This window comes from Meles meles, chromosome 1 (genome assembly GCF_922984935.1).
Source record: "Meles meles chromosome 1, mMelMel3.1 paternal haplotype, whole genome shotgun sequence".
NCBI lineage: Eukaryota > Metazoa > Chordata > Mammalia > Carnivora > Mustelidae > Meles > Meles meles.
The window spans coordinates 112,752,613-112,778,841 of record NC_060066.1 but is presented as its reverse complement, the minus strand read 5'-3'; the positions used below and the strand labels follow the sequence as shown (position 1 = coordinate 112,778,841).

At 43.9% G+C, this 26,229-nt stretch overlaps 1 protein-coding gene across 1 annotated transcript in view; it reads right to left on the bottom strand.

Annotated features, from left to right (window-relative positions):
• Positions 1-923: 923 nt before the first annotated feature.
• NOTCH2 (notch receptor 2) overlaps positions 924-26,229 on the bottom strand; it is a 169,941-nt gene continuing 144,635 nt past the window's right edge. The window contains exons 21-34 of the mRNA XM_046005562.1: positions 25,826-26,010; positions 24,139-24,271; positions 18,935-19,171; positions 16,258-16,370; positions 14,802-15,307; positions 13,123-13,470; positions 12,251-12,393; positions 11,842-12,052; positions 11,315-11,411; positions 9,522-9,690; positions 8,094-8,395; positions 7,183-7,330; positions 6,447-6,544; positions 924-5,519 (exon numbers count right to left, since the gene is read on the bottom strand). Coding sequence (XP_045861518.1) covers positions 4,131-5,519; positions 6,447-6,544; positions 7,183-7,330; positions 8,094-8,395; positions 9,522-9,690; positions 11,315-11,411; positions 11,842-12,052; positions 12,251-12,393; positions 13,123-13,470; positions 14,802-15,307; positions 16,258-16,370; positions 18,935-19,171; positions 24,139-24,271; positions 25,826-26,010 — 4,079 coding nt within the window. The 3' untranslated portion in view covers positions 924-4,130. The remainder of the gene's footprint in view (positions 5,520-6,446; positions 6,545-7,182; positions 7,331-8,093; positions 8,396-9,521; positions 9,691-11,314; positions 11,412-11,841; positions 12,053-12,250; positions 12,394-13,122; positions 13,471-14,801; positions 15,308-16,257; positions 16,371-18,934; positions 19,172-24,138; positions 24,272-25,825; positions 26,011-26,229) is intronic.

Here is a 26,229-nt window from a genome sequence, read left to right as displayed (position 1 = left end):
CTAAATTGTCTGAGGAGGCAAGTCCAGCTCTGAGAGGCCAGCCTCCAGACAACCAGATTTGGCTGGTCATTCCTTAGCTCTCAAATTCATTTTCCTTTTACACCATTACAAAACCGAAGGTGAGGCTTAACTGTGTGTTATATGAAATTCTAATGCTCTCTGGATAACTAATATGGGCTGTCAGTTGTGTTAAGATGTATTTGTGCAGATCCTGAATAATGCTTCTTCAACTATTTAACTGAAGCGTATCATAAGATTTCCAGTCATTTAAACAAATATATCTACTGTTTAGAATTACATATATGGGATTCAGAAGTTTCTGAAAAGCTAACAGAATATGGAAATAAGCTCAATGCTAAAATTGATACAAGACCGCTAATTCCATAAATATCACCAATGTCAAGTATCTGTGTTGAAATGTCTCCGATTGACTTATACAAGGAAATGTATAAAGGACCTTGGTAACATATTTATAGCCAAAATACTATTTTAGAATTGTATATACTAAGTGCTATACAAAATTTACTTTGAGGAACGCTGTGGTTTAGGTAACAGCATCATCAGTGTTATTAGTTTGACTATGTTTTTTAATTCTGGCTTTAGCAAACACTCTCCATCTCCACTGGCAGGCACTCTGTCCTGAGCAAGTGTCTATTTGTCACCAACTAGTACATAGAAAAGTGACTCAGTCTTGTGATGCTTCCTGTTTGACAGAATTTTTTTCCTCAAAAGCATTTCTTTACAATCTGGCTGGGGAAAGGAAAAAAAAAAGATATCTAGTGCTGGGCTTTGTGGGATTCCGAATAAAAAGAAAATTATTTCTCTCTCAGCAAATTCTGACATCATCGGATATATTGTCACAAGACCAGGGACACAGGAATGGCAAGTAAAAAATGCAATGCCGCAGAGCTTGGCATGTAATTTTTTATTTTGTGATAAAAATGCTTTCATATAAATTTCATCTTAACTACCTTAGAATGCAACTCTGAAAAGTAAAAACATTGTGCATTTTCCTTACTATGTCATAGTTAGGAACATGCAGTCATTTTTCTTGGTTACTGGGTTTTTCATACAAACAGATATAATATCACTTTTAAGAGAAATGTACACAAGGAAGGAGCCACAGTACCAAACAGTTACAAGTGGGAGCGTCAGGTCATACAATTGTATCCTCTCAAATACTCATCATACATTCAATGTGTTGGTTAAAACCAAAATCTCCAAGCTGCCTGCCAACAAAACATTATACCTTTGGTTCTTTTCCATGCAAGAATTGTGTACCAGCAAATGTGATAATAAGATGGTATAATGGGCTTGAGCATCATGGCTGATTGCTTACATCAAAGTCTTTCACTCTATCACCCTTATACCTTTCCCTCCCTCACCATCATGTAAGTCATAAAATGATGCCTAACACAAAAATAGAAGAAACAAATAGAAAAATCTACCCCCAAAGGCAGACAGGAGCCAAAGGAAGAATTTATAAAAATAAAAATAAACCCAAAATGGGGGGGGGGGGTGACCTATACATGGCATAAAAGATACGTCATATAAAAACTTAAGTCTCTAATTTGGAACCCAAATGAGAAAGTGATTCTCCATCTCACCTTCTCTTTTATTAGGCACTATACAACTCAAGGGTTCTTACAAACCAAGGGATTCATAAATGCTTGAAAGGCAGTGTCTTCCTCTTCATCACTGAAGCCTGTTGTCTGTAATGGCAGCTTTCATAGTCCCTTCCTCCAAACCCAAAGGATCCCAAGAAGGAGAAATACACGAGTTAGGCCTGCACTGTGGTTGGGGAGGGAGGAGACTATAGAGGAGCCAAGCTGTTGGGTCAGAGGCTGATACTTTCAGGAAGTGAGGATGAGATAGGATAACAGAGAGAGCAAATATGGTGGGGTCCACACTGGTCCATGCAGAGAGGTTCTCCCCATCTGTGAATTAACAGTGGGTCCAAGGTAAAGAGTCACCATTCAAAAGATAAAATATTACATGCTATACAAGGGCTGGTAGAGTTGCCATGTGAGAGAATAAAGTACAGAATGAAATCTGCTTATATTGGGGCAGAACTAATTATTTTTGTTGGTTCAATGAACTTGGGCACGACTGAAAAAAAAAAAAAAAAAACCAACCCAAAACATTGTAGACTGCCATGTTAACAAACATACAGGGCCACAGACAAATCAGGTTAAATGGGATGGTCTGATGGGCACTTCTAGCCAAGGCAGGAACAAAGACTATCATTCAGACAAAAACAGAATAGGAAATTTACCTGTCAATATCTACAAAATGCCCCAGCAGAACTAATTTCCCAGGTGTCATGATATTATAGCACCAGGTAGAAGGGAGCATCAGGGAGAAGAGGAAGAAAACTATTTTCCTCTTATTTCTAGCATTGACTAGAATGCGTCTGCCCTCGACAGAGGGTCACGGAAGGTGCCAAGACCACAAACAGAAAGCAGACTCAAGTACAACATAATCACAATCTCAGCATGAGCATGACAAAGACGATAAGTCTCTCATTGTCCATCATCATCTAGAAGGCGACTCTAGGAAGGGAAAGTATCCTGGTAAGTTTCTATGTTAATTGCCTAAAAGGGAAGGTCATGACTACCATGATGGAAAAGGAATGGTAGCAAAAACACAGAAAAGGCTGCGTCATGGTTCCAACTTTTTTATAGGGCTGGCTTGGACCTTAGAAAACTAGGCCAGCTTTCTGTTTCCTGTGCTTGAACACAGAAAATCCATGTGTTCAGCAAGAACCTACTTGGGTACACCATAACTTCGAATGCACACTGTGGAGGGAAGACTGGTGAGCGGGCGTGCGATCAGAAACAGATTCAGGAGGTAGAGACTGCAGTCCCCCTGCAAAAGGAACACAGCTGTCACGGGGTCCCTCGAACTGAGCAGAGCTCATTTCTTCATGGCGAGGGAATATCATTTGAAACATCTTCTTCTATGGAGATATCTGGAAGGAAAGGCTCAACAGCTAAGGCTAGCTTCCAATGCGGATGAGTGAGTGAAGTGGGCCGGGGGTTCTGAGATCTGGGAATAAATGTGTTTCACACGGGCCATCAGTGGAATGCTGGGCAGGAAGGAGAGGAACTTGATAGTGGTTAACCACTTCTCACATGAGTTAGCTTATCTCTTGGTCATTCCAACATTCCAATTTTTTTCTTTTTTTAAGGGTGTCATAGTATGTGCACTGCCAAGGATAGAAGTTCACACTGACTAGGCCCACAAATGGAAAAACAGCCAATTCTCATCCTTCTTCCTGGTAAGGTTTATGTAAAACCCTGCATGCAGGCAAGAGAATTAAGGTGCAGTCTCTTGAAAGGGTCTTCTGTCCCCAGAATGGGTTCAAAGAAAACTATTTTGCCCCCCTTCCTCTTGTAGAAATGATATTATGTAGGAGACTACAAGAGATCTGCTTTCTAAAGAAACATACTTGAAAGGTGTATGCTGAGAACCATAACCAAAACAAACCCCGTGATACTCCTGGGGACACTGGGAAAAGAGGAGAAAGGAGGCTGAAGTTGCTTTCCAGAGCAGGAATGATTAAAAGCACAAGGGTCTTGCCCTCAAACATGCTAGGGGCAGGGGTGCACAACCACAGAGAGGTGCAAAAAGTAAAGCACCAAAGGAAGTCAAGAAAATTTTCAAGGTAAGATGAGACAGGTCAACGTAGGCAGAATTCCAGGGTACAATTTCGAATAGGACCGTTCTGTAGAATCTTCTCATGGATATGGCAGAAGTCGCCAGGGCTTAAAATGCAGTCCAAACTGCAAGAATGTCTGGGCTATGACAGGCATCCATTCTTTCCTCTAAATAGAAAAGAGTAAACATGGTCCCAAGTCTTATAATTCGTTTTGCACTTCCACAAACTTGGCTTGATAGGTAAGAGATTAAAAGGAGCCATGTTCCCCGGACCCCAAATCCTGCAGATACCCAGTGAAGCTGACAAAACTGCTTCCCTTGCATTATCTAAAAGATAAAAGCATCTTCTTTCTCCTGCCTCCAGAAGCTGGTTCCAGAGATTTCTTCATGTCTCTCCCGGATGACCTTCATTTGTTCCTCAGCAGCATTTACAATAGGCAGCTCTGTCCCTACACTGGAGGCAGATTCTTTCATGCATAAACCTGCATGTTGCTGCGTGGTGGCTCAGACATGTGTGTTCCAGGTCCCCGCTGACCTCCTCCAGCACCCCCAGGGGTAGGGCTGGTGGTCACATCTGACCAGTCAGAAGCAGAGTGCGGTGACGAACTTGACCACTGGTCAGGAGACTCTGGGGACGGTGTCAGGTAGGGATGCTCACCCTGCAGGTGACCGCTGTGACTGGGTGTTCGCTCAGCAGCATTTGAGGAAGCATAGCTATGCTGCGAAGGTGGTGTGGGGTACTTGCCCACAGAGGCTGGAAAAGGATGATAGGCTGGGAGAATGGTCTGAGCAACCTGCCCATCCTGCTGGGGCATCATGGCAGTGGGGAAAGCCATATTGGGCAAACGAGCCATTTCTGGAATCTGGTACATGGGGGGCACGGGGCCTGCAACAGGAGGAGGGCAGTTGGACTGAGTCTGGGGAGTCCCTGCCGGTTGGGCAATACTGCCTTTGGGGATTAGCTGGAAAGTCACAATGGGGGGCAAAGGCTCCCGAGGGGTACTGATGTGCTTCCCTTCAGGCGGCCTGCTCTGGGGAGCTATGCCAGGGTGCGTGCCCTCAGCTGGAGCCAGAACCATCCCAAACATCTCATTGTATTGGGTCTCATTCACCTCCATGCGGCTCATCCAATCTGCCGGAACAGTGACGGGATGGAGCCGACTCAAGCTCCCCGCACTGCCACTGCCTGGGGGAACAATGTGGTGATGGGAGAGCAGCTGGCTCACTGAGGGAAGCACAGTGTTGGCCCCATGAGCCAAAGGCTGCATTTCATGCAGGTTAGAGAAAGACAGTGCATGCTGTGCATGGACTGGGGCAGGGGGGGCCGCAGTGGCCAGCATGGGGTTGGGTGAGGCCTGTAAGATTCCAGGGGATGTAATCATTGGAGAGGATGTGGTGTCAGAAACATATGTGTGAGGAGACTCTAAGGAATCAACAGGGGATAAAGTCACTGAGCTCTCAGACAGCTGACCCTTGTCACTCAGAGACTTCTTCCTCCTACTACCCTTGGCATCCTTGGCCTCCTTGGCAAGATTAGGGAGGCTAGTGGGCATGGTACTCTTGGTATTGGGTCGTCTAGGCTTCTTGCCCATTGGCGTATGCTTTAGGCTGAGGAAAGATCTGTTGGGCCCACAGATCACAGGTGAGAGGGCAGAAGTCAGCACAGTGCCTGGAGGGCTTGGTGTCACATTGTATTCGTCCAGGAGGCGCACAATGTCATGGTGCATGCGGTCCCGAGCCACGTCCCGGGGAAGACGATCCATGTGATCTGTGATGTCCCGATTGGCAAAATGGTCTAACAGGATCTTGGCTGCTTCATAGCTTCCCTCCCGGGCAGCAAGAAACAGAGGTGTCTCTTCCTACAGAAAAGACCCACGTAGCACATTAAAATTAGCAACACTCTTGAGGATAAACCAGTGTTTCTCAAACTTTTTGTTATTATCAAACCCACAGATATTTTTTTCCTAACTGCCTCCCTGTATGAAATTTTAATACCACAGATAAAATGTCTTTCTGACTGTGTACTGACTGGATATCTGTGGCTTTATACGTAAAAAAAGTAAGATTATTTTATCCTTCTCCAAGAAGCAATATTGCCTCAATGAGGGTGATGTCCCCTTAGTTGGGAATATGGGAAATAAAGAATGCCCCTGAGCCAGAGATTTAATTAGAAAACCACTGAGCTTACCAAAATAGGGTTCTAAGAGGATAAGGAATTAGAAATAAGAAAGGTAGGAGGGGAAGAACCTAAAGTGGGAAAATAAGGGAAAGCAAAAGCAAAAGGAAACTAAACATGTTCAAGAAAGAATTAAAATAAGGGAAAAGAGGGAATACAAAAGATAAGATGAGCAAGAGAGAGGGAAACATGACCTAAGACTCAGAGGAAGAAAAGCAAACAGGAAAACACCCGTGGTGTCCAAGAACAGAAAACACGAGTCACAGCAAAGAAAATGGAAATGAATAAGAGAAAAAGAAGTGGGCATGAGCCAAAAAGAGAAGAGGAGAAAGAGCAATGTCAAAGAAGAGAAAGGCAGAGAAGGCTACGATGACATTATTTATAGGACGGCCTGCTTTAGACTGAGTACTGCAGAGGCAGAGGGCTCACTCCGGACACTTCCCTGGGTAAGCCCAATATCCTCCCCTCAAGCTCTTCAGAGCCAGCTCCTGTCCAACCTGTGTCCCTCTCTGTCTGAATTCATCACAAGAGGAGCTATGGGAGAAAAGGAAAGGCTTCATAACCTAAGGCACTGTGAGGTCTGTCGTTCAGCTCAGAGCCCAGACTGTACCTTGTTGTCTTGCATGTCTCGGTTGGCCCCGTTTTTCAACAGCAAAAGGGTTGCCTCCACGTTATTGACAGCAGCTGCCCAGTGAAGAGCAGATTTTCCTAGAGGGAAAAACATTTTTGTAAGCCGACAGAGTAGAGGGACATGTCCTACTCAGTATAAAGAAGCATCATGACTTATAAGAGGAAACTTTGAACTTCCCAGACAGCAGCAAGCCAGTTGTCTCTAGGGGTCCATGGGAAAAAACCAATGAATTATCTTACTTTTCTTCTATTCCAGAAATACTTTAATACAAGCTGTCTAGCTTTCAGAAGACACGTAGGTAAAAGGATCATTTGTCTATGGTACCCACATCCTCCCCATGACAGAATCCCACACTGAGGACAAGAACCTATCTACTTAGCACACACCAGAATGTCTATTTAAGGTATTGTCCACAGCCCTCTAGTGAAGTCAGTTCACAAGTCCTCATATTGAGCGTGGTATGCCTGGGAGCCCACAAAGGCAAGCCTTTCATAGGCTGGCTTTGAGATCCAAGAACCCTCACTAGAAATCTCTTCCTATCTTTGCCTGTGAACTTTCCACTGGCATAGTTCTCTGAACTCAAAATGTTGAAAGGAAGAACAAAGAGTCGATGCTGGATTCAAATCTGGGAAATTCTACAAGGATCATGTAATGATTTCCTCCTCAGACGCATGCTTTGCAGGCAAGAGTCTGATTCCCCGCCTCTTGGCCCTACCATGGTCATCCACTGCGTTCACATCTGCTTGACAGTTGATCAGTTCTGCCACCATTCCCTCCACAGCTAGGCGAGCAGCCAGGATCAGTGGTGTAGTGCCATCATTCATCCTGGCATCCAGATCAGTTACTCGGTTGCGGATCAGAATCTAGAAGATGAAAAAGTACAGAAAAGAGAGTCACCTGGAGACAAGAAATAATGAAGCTAAGAGAAGAAATAAGAGCAACAGCTGACGCTACGCTGTGAGATCCTGGAGGGCCGGGAATGCTTGTTATCTTTGTGTCCAAGACTCTATCATACTCAATCAATAAATACTGAATGAATGAATGGATGAACGAACGAACAAATGAGTGCTCAAGGGACAAGGGCTCATGGAAAGTGATGTCTCCTATGTGCTAAAGAAAGGAGGGATGTGGGAAAATATCACAACCTCAATTATGGTGTCTAGTTTAAGATGAACTAGAATGCTTCCAGTTTCCTTACAAGGGTAAAATAAAAGGGCAACAAGTAATACACTGGAAATTCACATCAAGAAAACCACCAAGGAGCAGCTGGAAGTTCTCATGGCCAGATAAATCTACAGGGAGAAGCTGATACCAGTCAAAAGTGTCCTAACAGGTACCTCTCTCCTCTGATCTATTCACCTGGGAGGCATTTGGGAACATCAAAAAGGACAATGATTAAAAATTAGAAACTGGTGTAATCTGCTGTTGGCTCTATCGCTATCTGGCTGTTAGAGTTAGGTTAGTTTGGGGCCATTTTTTTCCTGCTCTTCCGCCCAGCAAGCAGAACTCCATCACCCACTCTATTCTCTCAAAGAATTTTTGAATGAATATAATCAGATATTAAGTGCCTCAGCAAGAGGAAACATTATAGATGCACAGGGAATCAGCCCTAGTCCTGTTCTTTACCTGGAAGACCCCCTGGGCGTCAGCTGCCACTGCAGCATGGAGAGGGCAGCGGCCCATGTTGTCCTGCGCGTTGGCGTCTGCACCTGCATCCAGGAGGCGCTTGGCAGCATCAGCCCTTGAGTAGCGGGCTGCGAGGTGCAGCGCCATCTCACCAGTCCGGTCTGTCTGGGCCTGGAGGCTGGCACCTTGGTAGACCAAGTCTGTGATGATGTTGGCAGAAGAGTCCTCTCCATCTTCATCTTCATCGCTCATATCTGAGCTGCCTCCTCGGAGAGAAGCCAGCATCAGTGGGGTGCACCCATCTATAAGAAAGGAATTTTCCAAAAAGTATTCAAGGAGGAGAAGGACATTAATGTTCAATTAGCCCAACTGTTGGAACAGCTCCGTCTGAACAAAGTTATTTTTGTGGGGGAAAAAAACCCTTAGGCTTCTCGTCATAACTGGCAATTAGTTTTATATCTGCCACCTACTTTTCCTCTGATAATGTCCTTTCTGTGAAGAGTCATGGGAAAGTAAGAGTCTTTTTAAGTTAGGGCTCTCCTCTAAGTTAAACAAGTCTTTGTGTTTAAATTCCTAAGTGCTATGTTATTTTAAACTGGGCCACATTTTAAAATGTCCAGTGTTAATAGAATGATATGCACTAAGGTATCAACTAAACTGATTTTCTATCCTTCTGCTTTGGAATATTACTTTTCTATTTTTTTTAAAGATTTTATTTATTTATTTGACACACGTAGAGATCACACGTAGGCAAAGAGGCAGGCAGAGAGAGAGAGAGAGAGAGAGAGAGGTGGAAGCAGGCTCCCCGCTAGGCAGAGAGCCCAATGCGGGGCTCGATCCCAGGACCCTGGGATCACAACCTGAGTCAAAGACAGAGGCTTTAACCCACTGAGCCACCCAGGCACCCCTGGAATATTACTTTTCTTTCTTTCTTTTTTTTTTAAAAAAAAGATTTTATTTATTTATTTATTTTTGACAGAGAGAGAGAGAGAGAGAGAGAGATCACAAGCAGGCAGAGAGGCAGGCAGAGAGAGAGGTGGAAGCAGGCTCCCCGCTGAGCAGAGAGCCCAATGTGGAGCTCGATCCCAGGACCCTGGGATCATGACCTGAACCGAAGACAGAGGCTTTAACCCACTAAGCCACCCAGGCACCCCTGGGATATTACTTTTCTAAACTACTAAAATGTTTCCCATATAATGAGCCTATCTATTCCCAAGCATGCTGTACATGAGGCAATGTGAAACTTTCCATTCTTCTCACACAGGTTTATGATTTCTGCATGCCTGTATTCCCTAAGCATTCATTTCCTCATGCTGATTTCATCTGTGCAATCAGCAGGGGGCATATCACCAAGTGGAGCAGACACAGGCACAACCCAGAACCAAGGGCAGGCATGGCAGGGAAAGGGGGAGGCTTGCGGATACTGACCTGGGCCACGGACATTCACGTCTAGCACGTCCACCTCCTGCTCCGCCTGTGGAGGAGTGAGCGCCAGCGATGGTGTCCTGCGGATATCTGCAGCCTCAAGGTGCTGCTGTGTCCATGGACGTCGATCAATGGCATCATCTTCCTCTGAGAGCAAAGCCTCATCTTCAGCCTGACAGGGGAAAACAGTGCTCCTTGTTGACCTGGCCCACCATTAGGAACTGTGGACAAGGAGCTATTCCGGAGTCTTCCATTCATTTCTCTCTCCTTCTACTCCACCCTCCAGGGCATCATCCATACCAGCTTCCTGTTGCTCCCAGGAGGTGGGTCCTGTCACCCTCTTCTGCACCATCCATACAACTCTCTCAACTTCCCCATCCCAAACTCCAGGCTTCAGCCTTAATATGCCATCTATTTCACCTACCAAATATGCTATCTACAGATCCCTAAAGCACCATTTCCTTGCTTCTGGACTTTTGCCTATGTTGTCCCCGCTGTCTGCCATGTCTTTGTCTATCTCCTACCTACCCTTCAAATAGAATTGGACTTTAATTCCTCTGGTGGGTCCCAAAAAGCACTCTCTGCTTACCTCTACCTAACTATTGTGTTACGTGCTTACAAGGCATTACATGGCAGTCTCTACCACTAGAGAGTAAGGTTCATGAGAACAGGAAATAAGCCTTAATCAACACAACTTCCCTGTACCTAACACAGTGCCCAGCATATAGCAAGCACCAGGGATATACTTGTTGGGCAATAATTACTATACTAATTTAAAAAGCAGTTACCCTTTATTGAATATTTACCATGTGATAGAAAATGGGTAGGGCACTTTACATGTATTGTTGTATTTTATCTTCACAACTCCCTATTTTACAGATAATGACAATCAGGTATAAAGAAGTTAAGTAATTTTCTAGCTACCAAGTAGCAGAGTTTGGGATCCGAATCCAGTTCTGATGGTAACTAAAGCAATGCTATTGCCATCATCCAGTAGTGCATCCCTGTATTCCTCAAGCATGCATATCTTCAAGCCGCTTTAGAATATCATGGACATATGCATATCCCAGACATGTACAGGTATGGATGGACAGTCTCCTTTTTTGTATCAGCTTCAGCCTGATCTATCTCTTACTTCTATATGGTTTTAATTTTCTGGGTTCAAGATGCAGAACCTTCAAATTCAATGGTCACTGCCTTTCTTCTTCTGTGTATCTACAAATTCCTTTCTAGAAGAAATATCCAGAGAGGATAAGGGAGAGATCTAGGCAAAAAGGAAGTAAGTTTTAATACACACCAGTCCTTATTTGGCTATCATCAGTAAGATTCGAAGGAAGAAGCCATGTTTGTTTTATTATTATTATTTTTTTAAATATTTTATTTATTTATTTATTTGACAGAGAGAGAGATCACAAGTAGATAGAGAGGCAGGCAGAGAGAGAGAGAGGGAAGCAGGCTCCCTGCTGAGCAGAGAGCCCGATGCGGGACTCGATCCCAGGACCCTGAGATCATGACCTGAGCTGAAGGCAGCGGCTTAACCCACTGAGCCACCCAGGCGCCCCTGTTTTATTATTTTTAAAGAATTCTTACTGAAACACATATAGAGGAAACCCAAGGCCATTGATGACCTAACAATTTTTACCTTTCAGGACAACCGGGGTTAGCCATTGCCTGGGCAGCATATAAAGACTACCGCCCTGTTCTCCCATTTGGGACACTCCAGATACCAAAAGACAGAAATATGAAGTATGACCAGATAGTGGCTGACAATAGTGGTTCTACCATGGCCAGCTTACCTTGGCTTTCTTTGGCTGGGGCCCTTCATCATCAACCCAATGTTCACTTGTTCCAGAACCAATTAGGTTAGCCTCTGAGACTTGCACAGATAGATTTCTGACAGGACAAAATTAAGAAGGGAAAAAACAAGAGCAGAGGTTATATCGTAAACTAATATAGTGGTTTTTAATACTTTTTCTATGGCTATCCTCAAAGATTTTCAGGGTCTGTGGCCCAGAAAGGGTGGGTAGTTATTTTATGTCCCATTGTCTGAGTAAAAGTCCTTTCCTTTCCCATGGATCAAGAGCTTACAACAAAATTGTGCCTCTACAAAGAAGCTGAGCACTACCACTTAAATATGTACCGAAAAGAAGCATCCACACTATTTTTCATCGTCACTCAGCAGGAATTCAGAATCATGGTCAAGTGTGAAAATGTGGTATTGCCAGAGCTTGAAATTTAAAATCACAATTCAACAAGATCTACTTTCTGATCTATCCCTGCTTTTTACTACTGTCAATAGTAGTTTGCTGGTAAACCATCTTACTTCAGCCCCACAGCATCCTGTCCCACTGGCTCACGACGCTTGTGATTGCTGGAGTCTCGGCGAAGGGTAAAACCTTCAGGCAGCCAGAGGGAGCCATGCTTACGCTTTCGTTTCGCCATGATTACTCCCAGCAGGATAATAAACAGGATAATGACAACAGCCACAGCAAGTAGATACAGAAGCTGAGTAGGTTTTGGAGTCAGAGATTCACCTGGAAGTGCAGAGGGACAGGGAAAGTGCTGAATAAACCTCTCAATATTAGCATAAACTCATTTAGAAGATATGGATTGATTGACCTCACCAGCCCTGAAAAACAGAGCTGCACATTGAAAAGTGTGCCCTTTTCTCCCTGCCCCCAAGTAACGCCTCCCCTGCCCCAAACTTTCCCCTTAACACCAGTGCTACTCACTGACGACAGACACAAGAGGGTAGGACAGGGTCCCCTGGATGGCATGAGAAGCCAGAAGAGCTGCTGCTGCATCTGTGTTCTTGAAACACTGGTCTGAATCTTGAACACACTGGCGGTTGTCAATTTCCAGAAATACCTTAGAGCTGTGGGATGCCAAGGGAAATGGTGAGAAAACAGAAAGGTGTCAGTTAAACAGCGAAGTTAAAAAGGATTACATGAGCCTTCCTTCCTCACCTTCAGCACTGGGCTCTCCAGCTCTGTGAGGCTTCCTTGAAAGCCCTTAGAAATTAAGATCCTGTCCCTTCAGATCCTAACCACTAATTCCCACTTGGACTCTGTCTCACCTTCCTTTGCCTGGCTGAGTCTGCGCCTTCTGACTGAGGCAACACAAGACCAAGTGAGAAAAGTGGGTAAAGTTGGTCCTCATTCTCCTTTGGCTCTGCATCTGGATCCTAGCTAGCTAGAATTGTGGGATACACCAACAAAATGTGGGGTGCAAAGACACAATTTAAGATGACTGTAAAGACTTCTATGAATAGAAGGCAATGATTATTACAAAAGAAGAGTAGTACTGAAAGGATCTGAGGCAACCCTGGCAAAGGGTTACGGATTCTGGCATTTGAGGTCTCCCTGACCTCCTGCCTTCTGCTTGCTCCAATGCACCTCTTAAGATACCAGGACCAAGGCAAACCTTTACTCTTAAACACACATACTGGCAAATGGGTTTGTCTTACTTGGTGGGCTGTTCTACTTCTCTGAGCTCTGCATTTTTACAGGTTCAGTTATAACCTCTGTGTATCAAAGTACTTAGCTTTATAAACTTTAAGAAGTTAAGAAGTAAGCTTTAAGGGGTCAAGAAACCAAACACCTACCCAGCCACCTCCTGTTCTTGATCATCAGGAAGGGACCTGCGAGCCATCTTCTGCTTCTTCATGGCAGCCGACTTCTCACCATAGTAGGGGTAGACCATGAGTGCCCCCTGCGAGTCCCGTTTAATGTGCAGATTGGTATGGAGCAGGGTACCCAGTGCCCGCAGGAAGCTGCGGGCGTCCTGGAGCAGCTGCTCCGGGGGCATGAGCACCACTATAACCAGGGTCCCCTCTGCCAGGTTCTCTGGCCGGTCAGCAGCACAGTCCAGCCCGTCCCAGCCACACTCCTCACTGTTGCATCCCTGGTCACAATGGTTGTCTTTGAAGTGGTCTGCACAGTATTTGTCATACCTAGGCAGGAGGCAGAAGCGGGAGAGACCAAGGAAACAGTTCAGAATAGACTGCCGCATTATTTGGTTTTCTACTTGGAACTACTGTGGCTTTCCCCACCTATCTCCTGTGGCCCAGATCAGGTCCCTTTGCCGAATGTCCTATCCCCGACAGCACAGAGTACTTATCATCTAGTGCTCCCCACAGGAGAAAAAACACTGTGCTGCTTCCTATGCTGCAGCAGGGCTCACAGTCCCCCCAGGCAGCTGGTGATCTTGTTAAGTCAGATTTGTAAACAAAGCTGCACACTGAAACAAAAATCAACCAGGTACACGCTTCCTCTCTTTTTTCAATCCACTATCCCTAGTGAGTTAACAGTGAACTTCTGGAAGTAAAAGGTGCCTCCAGGAACTGAACCATCAGGGCTCTACAGAGGATCATGTCAGTATGGCCCATTTTCCTTCCCAAACAAGACTGAATCTTAGCTCTGGAAGGCAGGTGTAGAGAGGTGCATGCCATACACGGGACCAGATTTAAATCTGTGCCAGAGCACATAGAATCTCTTTCAAATACTGGGAACAGGAAATTGAGTCTCCAAATCAAATGCTGCTCAAATCATTTCATCTCCCTCTCCTCCCCACTCCCATCCCTTGAGAGTTATGCCACTGGTACGACTCGCCACACTGGCTCATTGAATTTGGGAGTCGGCAGTAACTGTATATGCTCTGGCAAGTTCTCCAACCTCCCACGTCTCAGTTCCCTCACCTGTGAAAGACCATTTGACAGTAATTATGCCTCATAAGATTGTTGAGAGCTCACTGAGGTTAAATTAAATGGAAGAGCTAAAAGGAAAGTTGTTATTTAACCATAAAGCACCTTATAACTGCCATAGTAACAACTACGCGGGTTAAGTAGCCTGATCTGGCTTAAGCTTCCTGATAAATCTAGATGGGGAAACCCTGTCTAAAAGAAAGGGATGGGGTAAACAGAGAGAGGTACAGACCTTTTCATTCATCCTGCAGGCAGATTATGTGAGAGGCTGCCTGGGAATGGGTAACACCACTTCCAAAATTTATTTCCCCTAGGAGGTCGTGATAGCAGCAGGTGAGAAGGCAGAGAGAGGCAGAGAGAGGGTGGCTGCGCATGAGCATTCCTGGACCTCTGTCAGCAAGGGGGAGCACACGGCAGCGTGCGGCAGGGCAAGGCTGACACCAGGAAGAGGGTCTCAGGGCACCAGTCTGAACAGCAGAGGCAGCTTGGGCTGAAGCCCTGGAGTGGTTAGGAGCAAGAACGAGGAAGTGAGGTGTGTTAGTGATAGTCTCCCTCAGCTTCTGGGGACCCTGGACTCTTACTTGCATGTCTTGCTGTTCCCCTGGCATTCAAAATTGTCAAAAAGGCACTCAGCTGTGTTACACAGCTCATCACACTGGTTGTTGATGTACTCCCAGCAGGGAAGTGGGGAAGAGCAGTTGGCCCAGGGGTTCTCCATGGTCAGGGAACAGTCACCCCCATCCCACTGGCAGGCGTGGCTGTTGCAGGCCTCATCACAGACGCCGTCCCGAGCTTTGTCGGCACAGTACTGGCTCAGGCAGGTGGCAGGAGGGGTGCTGGTGGGGGCCATGTAAAGTTCACAGTGGCTGCCCCAGAATGGTGGAGAACACTGGCAAGAGTAGTAAGGAGGCTGGCGCTGAGGATAACAGCTACCCCCATGTTGGCAGGGACTACTGGCACAGCCTGATTCGCAGTCCTGGGGGTTGGGGCAGAAGCAGCGGGGTCCTGAGGCCGTGTGCACACAGTGCTCCCCTCTCCTGCACTTCACTTGTCCGCAGCTGCTCTGGCATCTTGCCCCGGAGAATCCCTGTGGAAATCAGTGAACAAATGAGGATAGTGGGCCTCATTTTTCCTCCCAATCCCTTCTCTGCCACACCTCTAGAAAATAAAGATTAGACACATGGCTAAGATCCCTCCACGCAGCCTCCTACACCATGTTCTAGGAGGAAGCCTCTTTAAGTCGACCTAAGGCCAGAGATGAAGGTTCCATGGGATGAATGTAGAATTCATTCACTTTAAGAGCTCACTTCCAGAAATTAAATCCACAGGTCATAGGTGGGATAAAACTCAGATAACACTGTATCTATAAGCAAGTTCCCTAGCTGTCCTTAGACCATTTATATAATGGGTTTCGGGGTGGGGGAGAGAGACGTTATTTCAGGAGTCTGGAGCATCTAATAAGCTTTCCGTGTCATTTTATTCTTACACTTCCTGCTCAGCCAGACCAAGGTTACTGCACAGGTCTCCCTTCAGTATGTCCTCACAGAGTGATCTCTGTTTTAGGGAGGTTTTAGCCCCTGGCAGAGGACAAAGAGTTTTCACACCAAATGGCTAAAAATAGGCTTCCTTCTTGTATAATAAGCAGCTTGCTCCCAAATAGTCCCTGCTAAGGAGTATAAGCAGAGTAGCATTTCCAACCAACTCTGCCCTAATCTGGGAGGCAAGACTACCCTCTGGCATACCCAGAAAGCCAGAGACACTAGTCTTGTTTTCAAGGGAACATTCCACCACTTCCCGTGGATTTCTCTTAGTGCTTCTAAAGACTGAGAGTCATAGAATAGGGAGCTCACTCTTTCTGGGAATATCTTAACAGCTTTAAATGGGAAACCCCAGCACTTTTTTGTGAAGGAGCTAAAATTAATCAATCTCCACACCAAGAAGTTCCAGATGGAGTGTGGAAAAATCAGGTTTAATCTCAGCTTCGTCCAGACTGTATAAAAGAGAGCATGCCCCTTAAATAGACAACACGGCACTTACCGGGGGACAACGACAAATGAAACCATCAGGCATGTTGCTGGCCACAGCACAAGTCCCCCCATTCAGGCAAGGCATCTGGGGACACACATCGATGAAAGTTTCACAGTGATGACCTTAAAGCAGAAAATAGAAAGGAGTTTTAAAAGGGGGGAGTAGTAACTGCAGTTACTGAACAGAGTGCTATTCGGGCTGGAGCTAGCCAAATGGTGAGGGATGGGGCAAGAGGTGTAAGCTGAGTCCTAAGCCCAAGGGAACATGAGAAGATGAGGAAAACACTAATTGGACCACCAATGGCTCAGGCCAATACCCTCATCTGTCTTGCCCACACAGTAAGTACATATGGTACATACCCCCAACAGACTCACAAAACAGGGTAGACAGGGATGTGAAAAATCACTCTAATCTGACAATAAGAGAAGAAAAAGAAAAGGACACCTCAGCTTTTTAATTTTTTTTTGAAGATACCTTAGCTTTCATAAACCAAAAGAAACATTTATCAAAACCATTCAGTGCATTTTGTTAAAACTGTCAACTTCACAGGAGAGGGTACAGTGGGCCAACACATCCAAGTGGTGATTTGTAACTTACAGAGAATTTTCATCTGTAACATCTCTTTTCAATCATTTTCTAGCCATTCTGTAATCTGATTGGCACTGCTTTAAAATAGAGCTGAGTTTTTTCCAGAGTTAATTTCCTCTAGAGACAGTTCTAAAACAGAAGGCATCCTGAGGCCACTGCTGCATGATAAAGTGAAGTAAACAGCTGGAACCTAGGGGAAGACCTGGAGACACAGCTGGCGCCTTCTGGCACATGGCAGGAGATGGGTCCCATCTGGCCCGCAGCCATGGACAAAGAGAAGAGGGGTTTTCAAAAGGAAATTAAAATAGTCATAGTTTTGGCCAGTCAGGATTAAGAAGCAAGGGTTACATGTGCCTGCCTCTTCAAATCACAGCAGCAGCCACTACTCAAGAGCAGCCGTCACATGGACATGGGGCTCAGGAACAGATGGCCCCTCAATGTCCATCTTAGCAACCACATCCCACAATAATTACACTCAGTGAGCTCGAGGGACTCTTTTCAATCACAAGTGCGGACAATGCATCACTACTCCTTCCTGGTGGTGGGACCCAAATTCAAGGTTGTCTTCAATCCTTCCTTCATCTGTTTCCCTCTTTCTTTGTAAGTGCTTGTTGGGGTTTCCAGAAAAAGGAAGCCTCAGAGGCAATGAAAGAAACAGCAGCCAGGTTTGATTCTCTGGCTTCCCAAGCACCTCATGGCCAACATGAGGCTGCCAGACAGACTGTTCACACTCTCTGTGTCCAGCATTGCCCCAATAGGCATGATGTACATAATGGACTGTTTCTTTTTTGATATTGCATCCAGGCATCTTCCACAGTGCAGAATACCTCCCATTCTTCATAAATTACCAAAGTTCTTAAAGGTAACATCTCTTTAAAATTGGAAGGAAGGAGGTCTAGAGATGGACTCACAATATAGCTGAGTCCAACTTGCCAAATTAGTACTCAGGAGACTACTGTAGCCTATCACCTGACTCCCAAGGAATACTACTATAGCATAAAGTCTGCAGCGATTCCAGAAATGCCAGGAGGACTTCTGAGTATCTGATGACACTGCCACTGTTAGACACTATTGTAGTCCCCAAAGTCGCCAAGCCGCCCATCTTCAGGTGGTAACTAATAAGTGCTTATGACAAGCGCCCATTCTGAGACAGGACTTAGTCATCTTTATGCTCTGTGAAGATAAAGAAGAAGCTTGAGAAGAGACTAGGAGCACGGCCAACTCTTAGCTGTGCAGGTCATATACCTGCAGCTTTCCAGTACATACCCTCATGAACTGGTTTTGCTTAAACACATCCCAATTCCGACCTACTCCTCTTAGGTGACCTAGAAGATCCTAATTATCTCTGGGTTCCAGACGTGGAGAGAAGTGGCAGTGACTACCCAGTAACCCAGGTTATTATATGCCAAAGGAACAGGGTGATGAAGCCAGAGGAGACACATGGTTTCTGAACAGAAGACATTATTTTCCTCAGATGAAAGAGTTCTGTGGATGAATTTAGTGTTGGCAGCACAGCAATTTGAACTCTGAATACCACTGAACTGTACACTTAAAAATGGTTAAGATGCCTGGGTGGCTTAGTGGGTTAAGCCTCTGCCTTTGGCTCAGGTCATGGTCTCAGGGTCCTGGGATCAAGCCCTGCATTGGGCTCTCTGCTCAGCAGGGAGCCTGCTTCCCACCCCACCCCCGCCTACTTGTGATCTCTCTCTGTCAAATAAATAAATAAAATATTTTTAAAAAATGGTTAAGATGGTACACATTATGTCATGTGTATTTTGCCCCAATTAAAAAGTGTTATTTTGCTCAACCACTCCCAGCATTCTATTTCTTTTTTTGTATTTCTGCTCTAGTATGACATCATCAGTGTATAACAAAAGAGAAAGCACCTCAGGAAAAACAAAAAAGGCAGAGGTAGACCCTAACATCCACGAAGCACAGATCTGAGGAAAAACTGTGCCTCCGAACTAAGCTGGCTTAGTTTTTCCTAGTAAGAAAAAAGCTACATTGGGTCCAGTAGGTGACATACGTCCTTCACTCAAATTTCCTTACTCAAAGCCCCTCTGAGGCAGAGTGCTGGAGGTGCTGGAGAGACTCTCACCAGTGAAGGCGTTGCGGCAGACACACAGGTAGTCATTGGTTAGCTGGATGCAGTCCAGGCTGCCCTCAGAGCTGCAGGGGTTTGAGAGGCACTCGTTGATGTCCCCCTCACACCGCTCTCCGGCAAAGCCAGGCAGGCAGCGACAACTGTAGCCCCCGATTCTGTCCACACACTGACCACCATTAAGGCAGTGGGGACCCCCGGCACAGTCATCAATGTTCTCTTCACAAAGCAGGCCTGGAGGAAAAAGAGAAGACACAGAGAATGATGACACTCTTTGGAACACTGCTTTCCAGCCAAAGAGAGCAGTTATTCAGGTTACACATCTCAATCTGTAATAGGACCTTTTAGGTCAGGCAAGGAGAAGCTGCCGTCCTCCCAGTGACCAGTAAGGGCCAAGGAAAGAATGTGTTCAGGTCTTCACAGGTACTCTCCCACACAATCCACCAAGCAGCCCCCTGGGCAGTAGCCAGCATTCTTTGTTCTACCGGAGAGACAGGGAGACTGGAGCTCAAGAGACACCCAGCAAATTTTCATTACTTTATTCCCATTATTCAAACTATAAAAACAGTTCAAAAGAGACTATTACAATCAGGACATAGACTATAAGTATGTAAAAATATTGGTAAGAACTAGAACTTAATTTTGAGTGATATAGTTAGGTTTTAGACCACTGACTTTTTTCCTGTAAAATAATGTGTACTAGTTGTTTATTTTTTAAAATTACAGGGAAAATATCCTGTTGAGAGCTCAAAGGTTATTCCATTTAAAATAGCACTCATTTAATGTACTATAGATGCAAGTGAGCCATCTAGTATGATTATCTGTAAATATTCTTGAGCGTACAAAAGAAATTAATAACAATTCTAGAGATGGGGGCGCCTGGGTGGCTCAGTGGGTTAAAGCCTCTGCCTTCATTCAGCTCAGGTCATGATCTCAGGGTCCTGGGATCGAGCCCCGCATCGGGCTCTCTGCTCTGCAGGGAGCCTGCTTCCTCCTCTCTCTGCCTGCCTCTCTACCTAGTTGTGATTTCTCTCTGTCAAATAAATAAAATATATATATATATAAAAAGAATACTTGGTTTAAAAAAAAAACAATTCTAGAGATGATTCCATGAATGATTTAAAAAATTACAAAAGAAAGTAAAACAGTTATGTATTCTTGCCACTTACATTTGTAGCATACACTAAGATAAGGAGGACTATTAAAAAGGAAAAAGAGGGCATCTGGGTGGCTCAGTCAGTTAAGTGTCTGACTTTGTCTCAGGTCACGATCCAGGGTCCTGGGATAGAGCCCCACCTTAGGCACCACGCTCAGTAGGGAGTCTACTTGTCCCTCTCCCTCTTTCTCTGTCCCTCCCCCTTGCTCATGCTCTTTCTGTCTCTCTCTCAAATAAATCAATAAATTCTTTTTTAAAAAAGGATGAAAAGATCTCATTTTCAACAGCAATATCAAAAGACAAAATTATAGGAATAGTCTTAAAAAGAAATGTACTATACCTATATGAAAACTTTAAAATAGCCTTGAAAGACACAAAAGGAGATCTGAATAAATGAGAAGATGTTATGATTTGGTTATGAAGACTCCTCATCATAAAGATGTCAGTTTTCCTTACACAGATTCATAAATTTAATATGACCCCCCAAAAAAATGCCACCAGAATTTTTAAATTTAATTAATTTTTTAATGGATAATCTGATTCTAAAGTTATATGAAAAAATAAACTATAACCATAGCCCGGAAAACCCTGAAAACAAAGATCCTTAATAATTAAAACAGAGTGGTATTGATAAATTAACAGAATAAAGCAGAATAAAGCAAAGAAAAAAAAAAAAGAAAGAAAGAAAAAGAAAAAGTCCAGAATAGCACCCAGTTACACAAGGAAATTTAGAATTTGATAAAGTTGCCATCTCAAATTATTGCATAAAAGATCAAATATTCAGTAAATTGTGTTGGGAAAAATCAGTAGCCATATGGAAAAAAGTGCTACAATATTCTAGTACTTGAAGAAAATATGGGAGAATTCCTTCATAAACTTAGAGTTTAGAAGGTATTAATGACTAGGATTCAAAATCCAGAAGCCATAAAAAAAAAAAAGGTTGATAAATCCAATCTGATTAAAAGGAAAAAGCTCCAAGGGTGCCTGCGTGGCTCAGTCAGTTGAGCATCTGACTCTTGGCTTCAGCTCAAGTCATGATCTTGGGCTGAGCCCCCAAGACTGAGCCCCCCTTGAGCTCTGCATTCAGCGCAGAGTCTGCTTAAGATTCTCTCTCCCCCTCTCCCTGCTCTCTCTCTAAAATAAATAAATCTTAAAAAGCTCTGCATGAAAAAAATTATAAAAAAAATCAAAGACAAGAAATAATACATTGACAATATTTTGTATCATAGTTAATCTCTATAAAATATTAAGATGAACAATGTAATAGAGGGAAAAAGATATAGATACAAACAGAGAAATAGGAAGTAGGAAATAGGAAAACCAAATAACTCATAGATGAGAATACATTTATCCTAACTGAGAAGAAGCCAGTATGCTCATACACTATGAATCAACAATATTAATCTAAGTTACAAATGTACATAATTCTCTAACCTAGCAATTCCATTTCTGTAAATTTATCTACAAATATACACATGCAAGAAACCCAAAGTTCTATCACTAGGACTTTGGTTCTATATACTCAAAATTCTACCGGATGAAAAAGATTAAGGAAGTTCTATAAATTGATATGGAACCATCTCCAATTAAGTAAAAAAAAAAAAAAAAAGTCAAGTGTAAGAGTTTATCTAATACCCTATCTTCAAAGTAAGAAGAGGGGTAAATAAAAATATCTTTGTATTTGGCTTCTATATACATAAGGAAATTGTGAAGGGCACATAAAAAAATACTAGAAGATACACAAGAAAGTATAACAAAGTGAAGGTTATTTGCTTGTGGGAGAGGGAGAACTAGGTATAGGGAAGGGGAATGGAAAGAGAATTTTTACTTTATGCTTTTGTTACATGTGTATGTATTTAAGAATGTGTGTGTCTATATATAAAATTTGGGACATGTGCCTATATTACCTATTTGCAAACTAAATAAAAAGACAATAAAAAACAAAACAAGTTTGTGATCCCTCTGACACTGAATATTTGGTAATTAGGAGCTGCTAGTAAAATGAACACTGATGCCTAGCATCCCATCAGAATTGAACCAGCAGCAATACACAGACCTATTGATTGAGAATGAGCTCAACCTCTGCCAGAAGCAAGGTAGTAGGGATACGCACAAGTTAGCTCTGGACCTGGAACCAGAGGTGCCCCCAGGCCAAGATCCAAAGCTCAGGAGTACTGAAATAAAAACAATCATTGTGATAACTCTCACAATGAACTTACAGGATTTGACAGTCCCCTGGAGGCTAACCAATGGCCAGAGAAGTCAAGCCAGGAGAAATAAATACCAGTCTACATACCTAACCAAGCACACATAGTATAATAACTCAATAAATTCTAAGCATGATAAATTCAAAGAGATCCAGACCTACACATATCATAAGCAAAAGGTCATAAGACAAAGACAAAGAGAGCACTTTGAAAGTACCAAGGGAGAAGCAACTTATCACAAACAAGGGATCCTCAATAAGGTTAACAGCTGATTTCTCCTTAAAAGACAAAAAACAAACCCTGGAGGTCAAAAAGCAGTAGGATGCCAACAATGAATCATGGAACACTACATCAAAAACTAATGGTAACTGACATAACATAATAAAAAAAATTATTAAGAAAAAGCAGTAGAATGACATATTCAAAATACTAATAGTCAATACTAATAGCAAAACCATTGTTTAAGCCATCCTTAACAAACAGAAAAGAGAACTTTTGTTGCATTATGGAAGGGTCCATTCTAGGACTAACATCTGTAATTCGTAGAACATTCATGGTATAGCAGAATTCTTAGTGTGCTAAGAATATCTACGTGCTCTCCCACATCCCCAGTCTCTCCTAGAGTCAGATTGAGACCATTTTACTAATTTTGGCCAATGTACTATGAGCAATAATGATGGGTGTCATGTCCAGACTGAGGCAGGGAATGCTGCTGCATGACCCTGCAAGTCTGTCCCTCTTCCTCTGCTGTGGAGGCCTTGGAGGCCAACTGCTTGCAACCTCATAGCTAGAAGAGACACTCCAACTTTGAGTGACAAACGTTACTGTGTCAAGCCCCTGAGATCTGAGGTTTCATCTGCCACCAGAATCGCAGCTTGTCGTCAACAGTAAAAATATTAAAGGAACAAACTAATAATGAATCAAAATCATTTCTACTTCTCTTTCAACTATTGCTTTCTAGAGCAGAGAACTACTCCCCTTTTCACAGAACAAATCACAAATCTTCCTGTATTTAAAGGCTATTTCTCTTGAGTTTTCTCTTCTCCTTTAACCTCATTGCTTGATAACTATCCTATCAGTGGGGTACTCTCCTATTTTAAGTAAGCCAAACCCTGAACTCAAGGAAGGTAAATTATCAAAGTTCACTGCACAAATGTCTAAGAGAGTATAAATACTTCCCTGATATTCTATTCTCTTCAACATGGAGATTAATTTCTCACCATTGTGGATGGGCTCAGCTTTTTTCTTTTTACAGGCTGCTCAGAACGGTTATAACTACACCTCTTCTAACAAAGAATACTCCAAGCTCTCTCCAGAAGATTGTTCAGAGGCAGGGGCAATGCCCACAGTAGACTGATACCCCACTGTTCAGTCTAGGTTTAGACTCCGTAGGCTTTACTGCAATTCTTAGTTACTGCCTTAGGGCATCACCTTCCGCACTGGGCTTATGAAAATAGGCAGATGTTTTCATTTCATTCAATCCCCCACCTTATGGAGGCAATACTTGGCAAGTTTTAAAAAATACAGAAGCTAGTAAATTGAATTATCTATTCAAGAGACCACTAGTTATTTTCCCTAACTTGGCTAAATCTTGTTGCAACCCTGCATCATTTCCACATTCCGTGTTTCATGGAACATAAGATGTCAACAACAACCAGAAAGAACTGAGAACATGAGTCAGAACATCAGAGCTAGGCAAGAGATGAGAGAGTGCAATGGCCTGAGTTACCAGAATCCAGAACTAAATGCTTAATTTTTTAAAACCTCCTCCACACTAAAAATGGATTTATAACGTAATAAAATGCCCTAGATAGAGACGAGTAGGGCTGATGTCATACCTCGAGTGCCTGGTGGACAGGAACACTTGAAGTGGTTCACAAGGTCGACACAGGTGCCTCCGTTCTGGCATGGCTGATTCTGACACTCATCTACTTCATACTCACAATTGACGCCCTGATACCCTGGGACACACTGATAGGAACAAGAAAATAGGGAGAAACATTGGACCATTGATGGAAACAAACCACCAGAGCAAATGAAATCTGGAAGGTTGCTGTATACCTCTGCCCACCCCTGTCCCCAACCTAGCTCTTATATGCTTCATAAGCACCATCACACGCCCTACCAATCATCTGGTGCAGGGCCAACTTGCAGCGTACTGACATTGACATCTTCCAGCTGAAAAGCCACTTTATAACAAAGGCAAGGACTCAACAATCTGAGGGATATTTCAGAGTTAACACTTGTGCAAAACTTTCATCACTCCTCAATTTAGGTTTTCCCATCTTTCAAATATGCATTCCTTGGTATGCGATGAGGACCCTATGACTCAGTCCAACAGTATGTGTGGACAGTAGTAAACGCACTGCATTTATTGATCTCTAGATTCAGGAAACCACACATATGTATAAGAAACTGGCTGAGATGGGGGAGGGGTCATGTTAGCTAACATAGTAGATGTAGGGGCTTGAGGGATTTCAGGGCTGATCAAGGAAAAAAATCCTGACTGTGAAGTGGCTTTACTGGGTAATACTTTGACAGGTTTGCATGTGCGGGCATCCCTCACAGCATGAGACTGTCCAGAGCAGACAAGAAGATAAGGAGAGGAGGGCAAGTGAATTCCAAGGGAATGGGGTAACAGAGAGGGGGCTTACATGTTTCGTGCAGCCAGGCCCCAGTCTCTGGGTCAGAGAGTTCTGAAGGGCAGCACTGGCCTGGGGTCTTTAGGTCCTGGGGCTTACCTATGGCTTGCAGATACTGGGTGCAGTTTTGTAGACTATGCAAAGCAGAAAGGCTCTACATGGCTAAAAACATGCTTTATTAGGGCTATTTTTAGAAAAACTGGATGTGTAAAAATTTTAGTTTGGTCCTCGTGGCTTTTGAACTAACAGGTCTCAGCCCTCTCTGAAGGAATAACTGTGGGGCCAATATAAAGAGACCATATTTAGCTCATTTATGAGAAGTAAAGCTTTTCTCAGTGGTCCTGGCTGGCCTGAATTGGTGTCAAATACAAGTCTCTGGTGTCTTGTTTACATCTTGCTCTACCCATTATCAGTGCAACCATCAGGAAGACAGTGCCATATTCCTTCATAGACACACACTTCCTCAGATATATACATCTCATACTTAGTGTGATGCTACATGGAACAGGCTAAGCAACTTCGGGACACCTCAAAGTGGCTTCTCCTATCTCAACTGCTATTCAGGAAAGTGCCAGGGGCCACTGACCTACTGGCCTGTGAAAGGCACTCTGGCAGTGAAAGTTGGCTCTGAATCCTGAGGCAACTCTATGGAAGTGAGATGGCTTCAGACTTCTATAAAAGTACCTTACTAGAGCCATGTGAACTTATTATACAAGGGGATGGAAATTGGTGGTGGTTGGTAAACAATATATAATGGTGATTGGTTAAAAAACACATTTGTAAATTGTAAAAGTAAGTCACAAGCAGCTAACTTCAGTATGTTAGTGCTCACAAGATCTGCGCCATCTATGGAAGGTCTCTGACATCTGCCAACTCATCTTACCTCACATCTGTACCCGCCGATGAAGTCCCTGCAGGTGGCTCCATGCTGGCAAGGGTTGGACGAGCACTCATCGAGCTGCTCCTCACAGTAGCTCCCAGTGTAGCCCAGAGGGCACTGGCAGTGATGCGAGTTGCCAGCATTGATGCAGACACCAGAGTGCTGGCACAGGTGATCAGTGGACACCCCTAGGAAACCGAGTATGGGAAGAAACATCACAGAAGAGCACATGTGTCAGGTTCAGACCAACTAATGGTATTCTTATCTAGTTCATGACCCTCAGCACCAGATTTATATTGAAAATAAACCAGCCCTGGGAGTCTGGGGGCTCAGTTAGGTGTCCGGGTTTTGACTTTGCTCAGGCAGTGATCTCAGAGTTCTGGGATGGAGCCCATGTTGGACTCCAT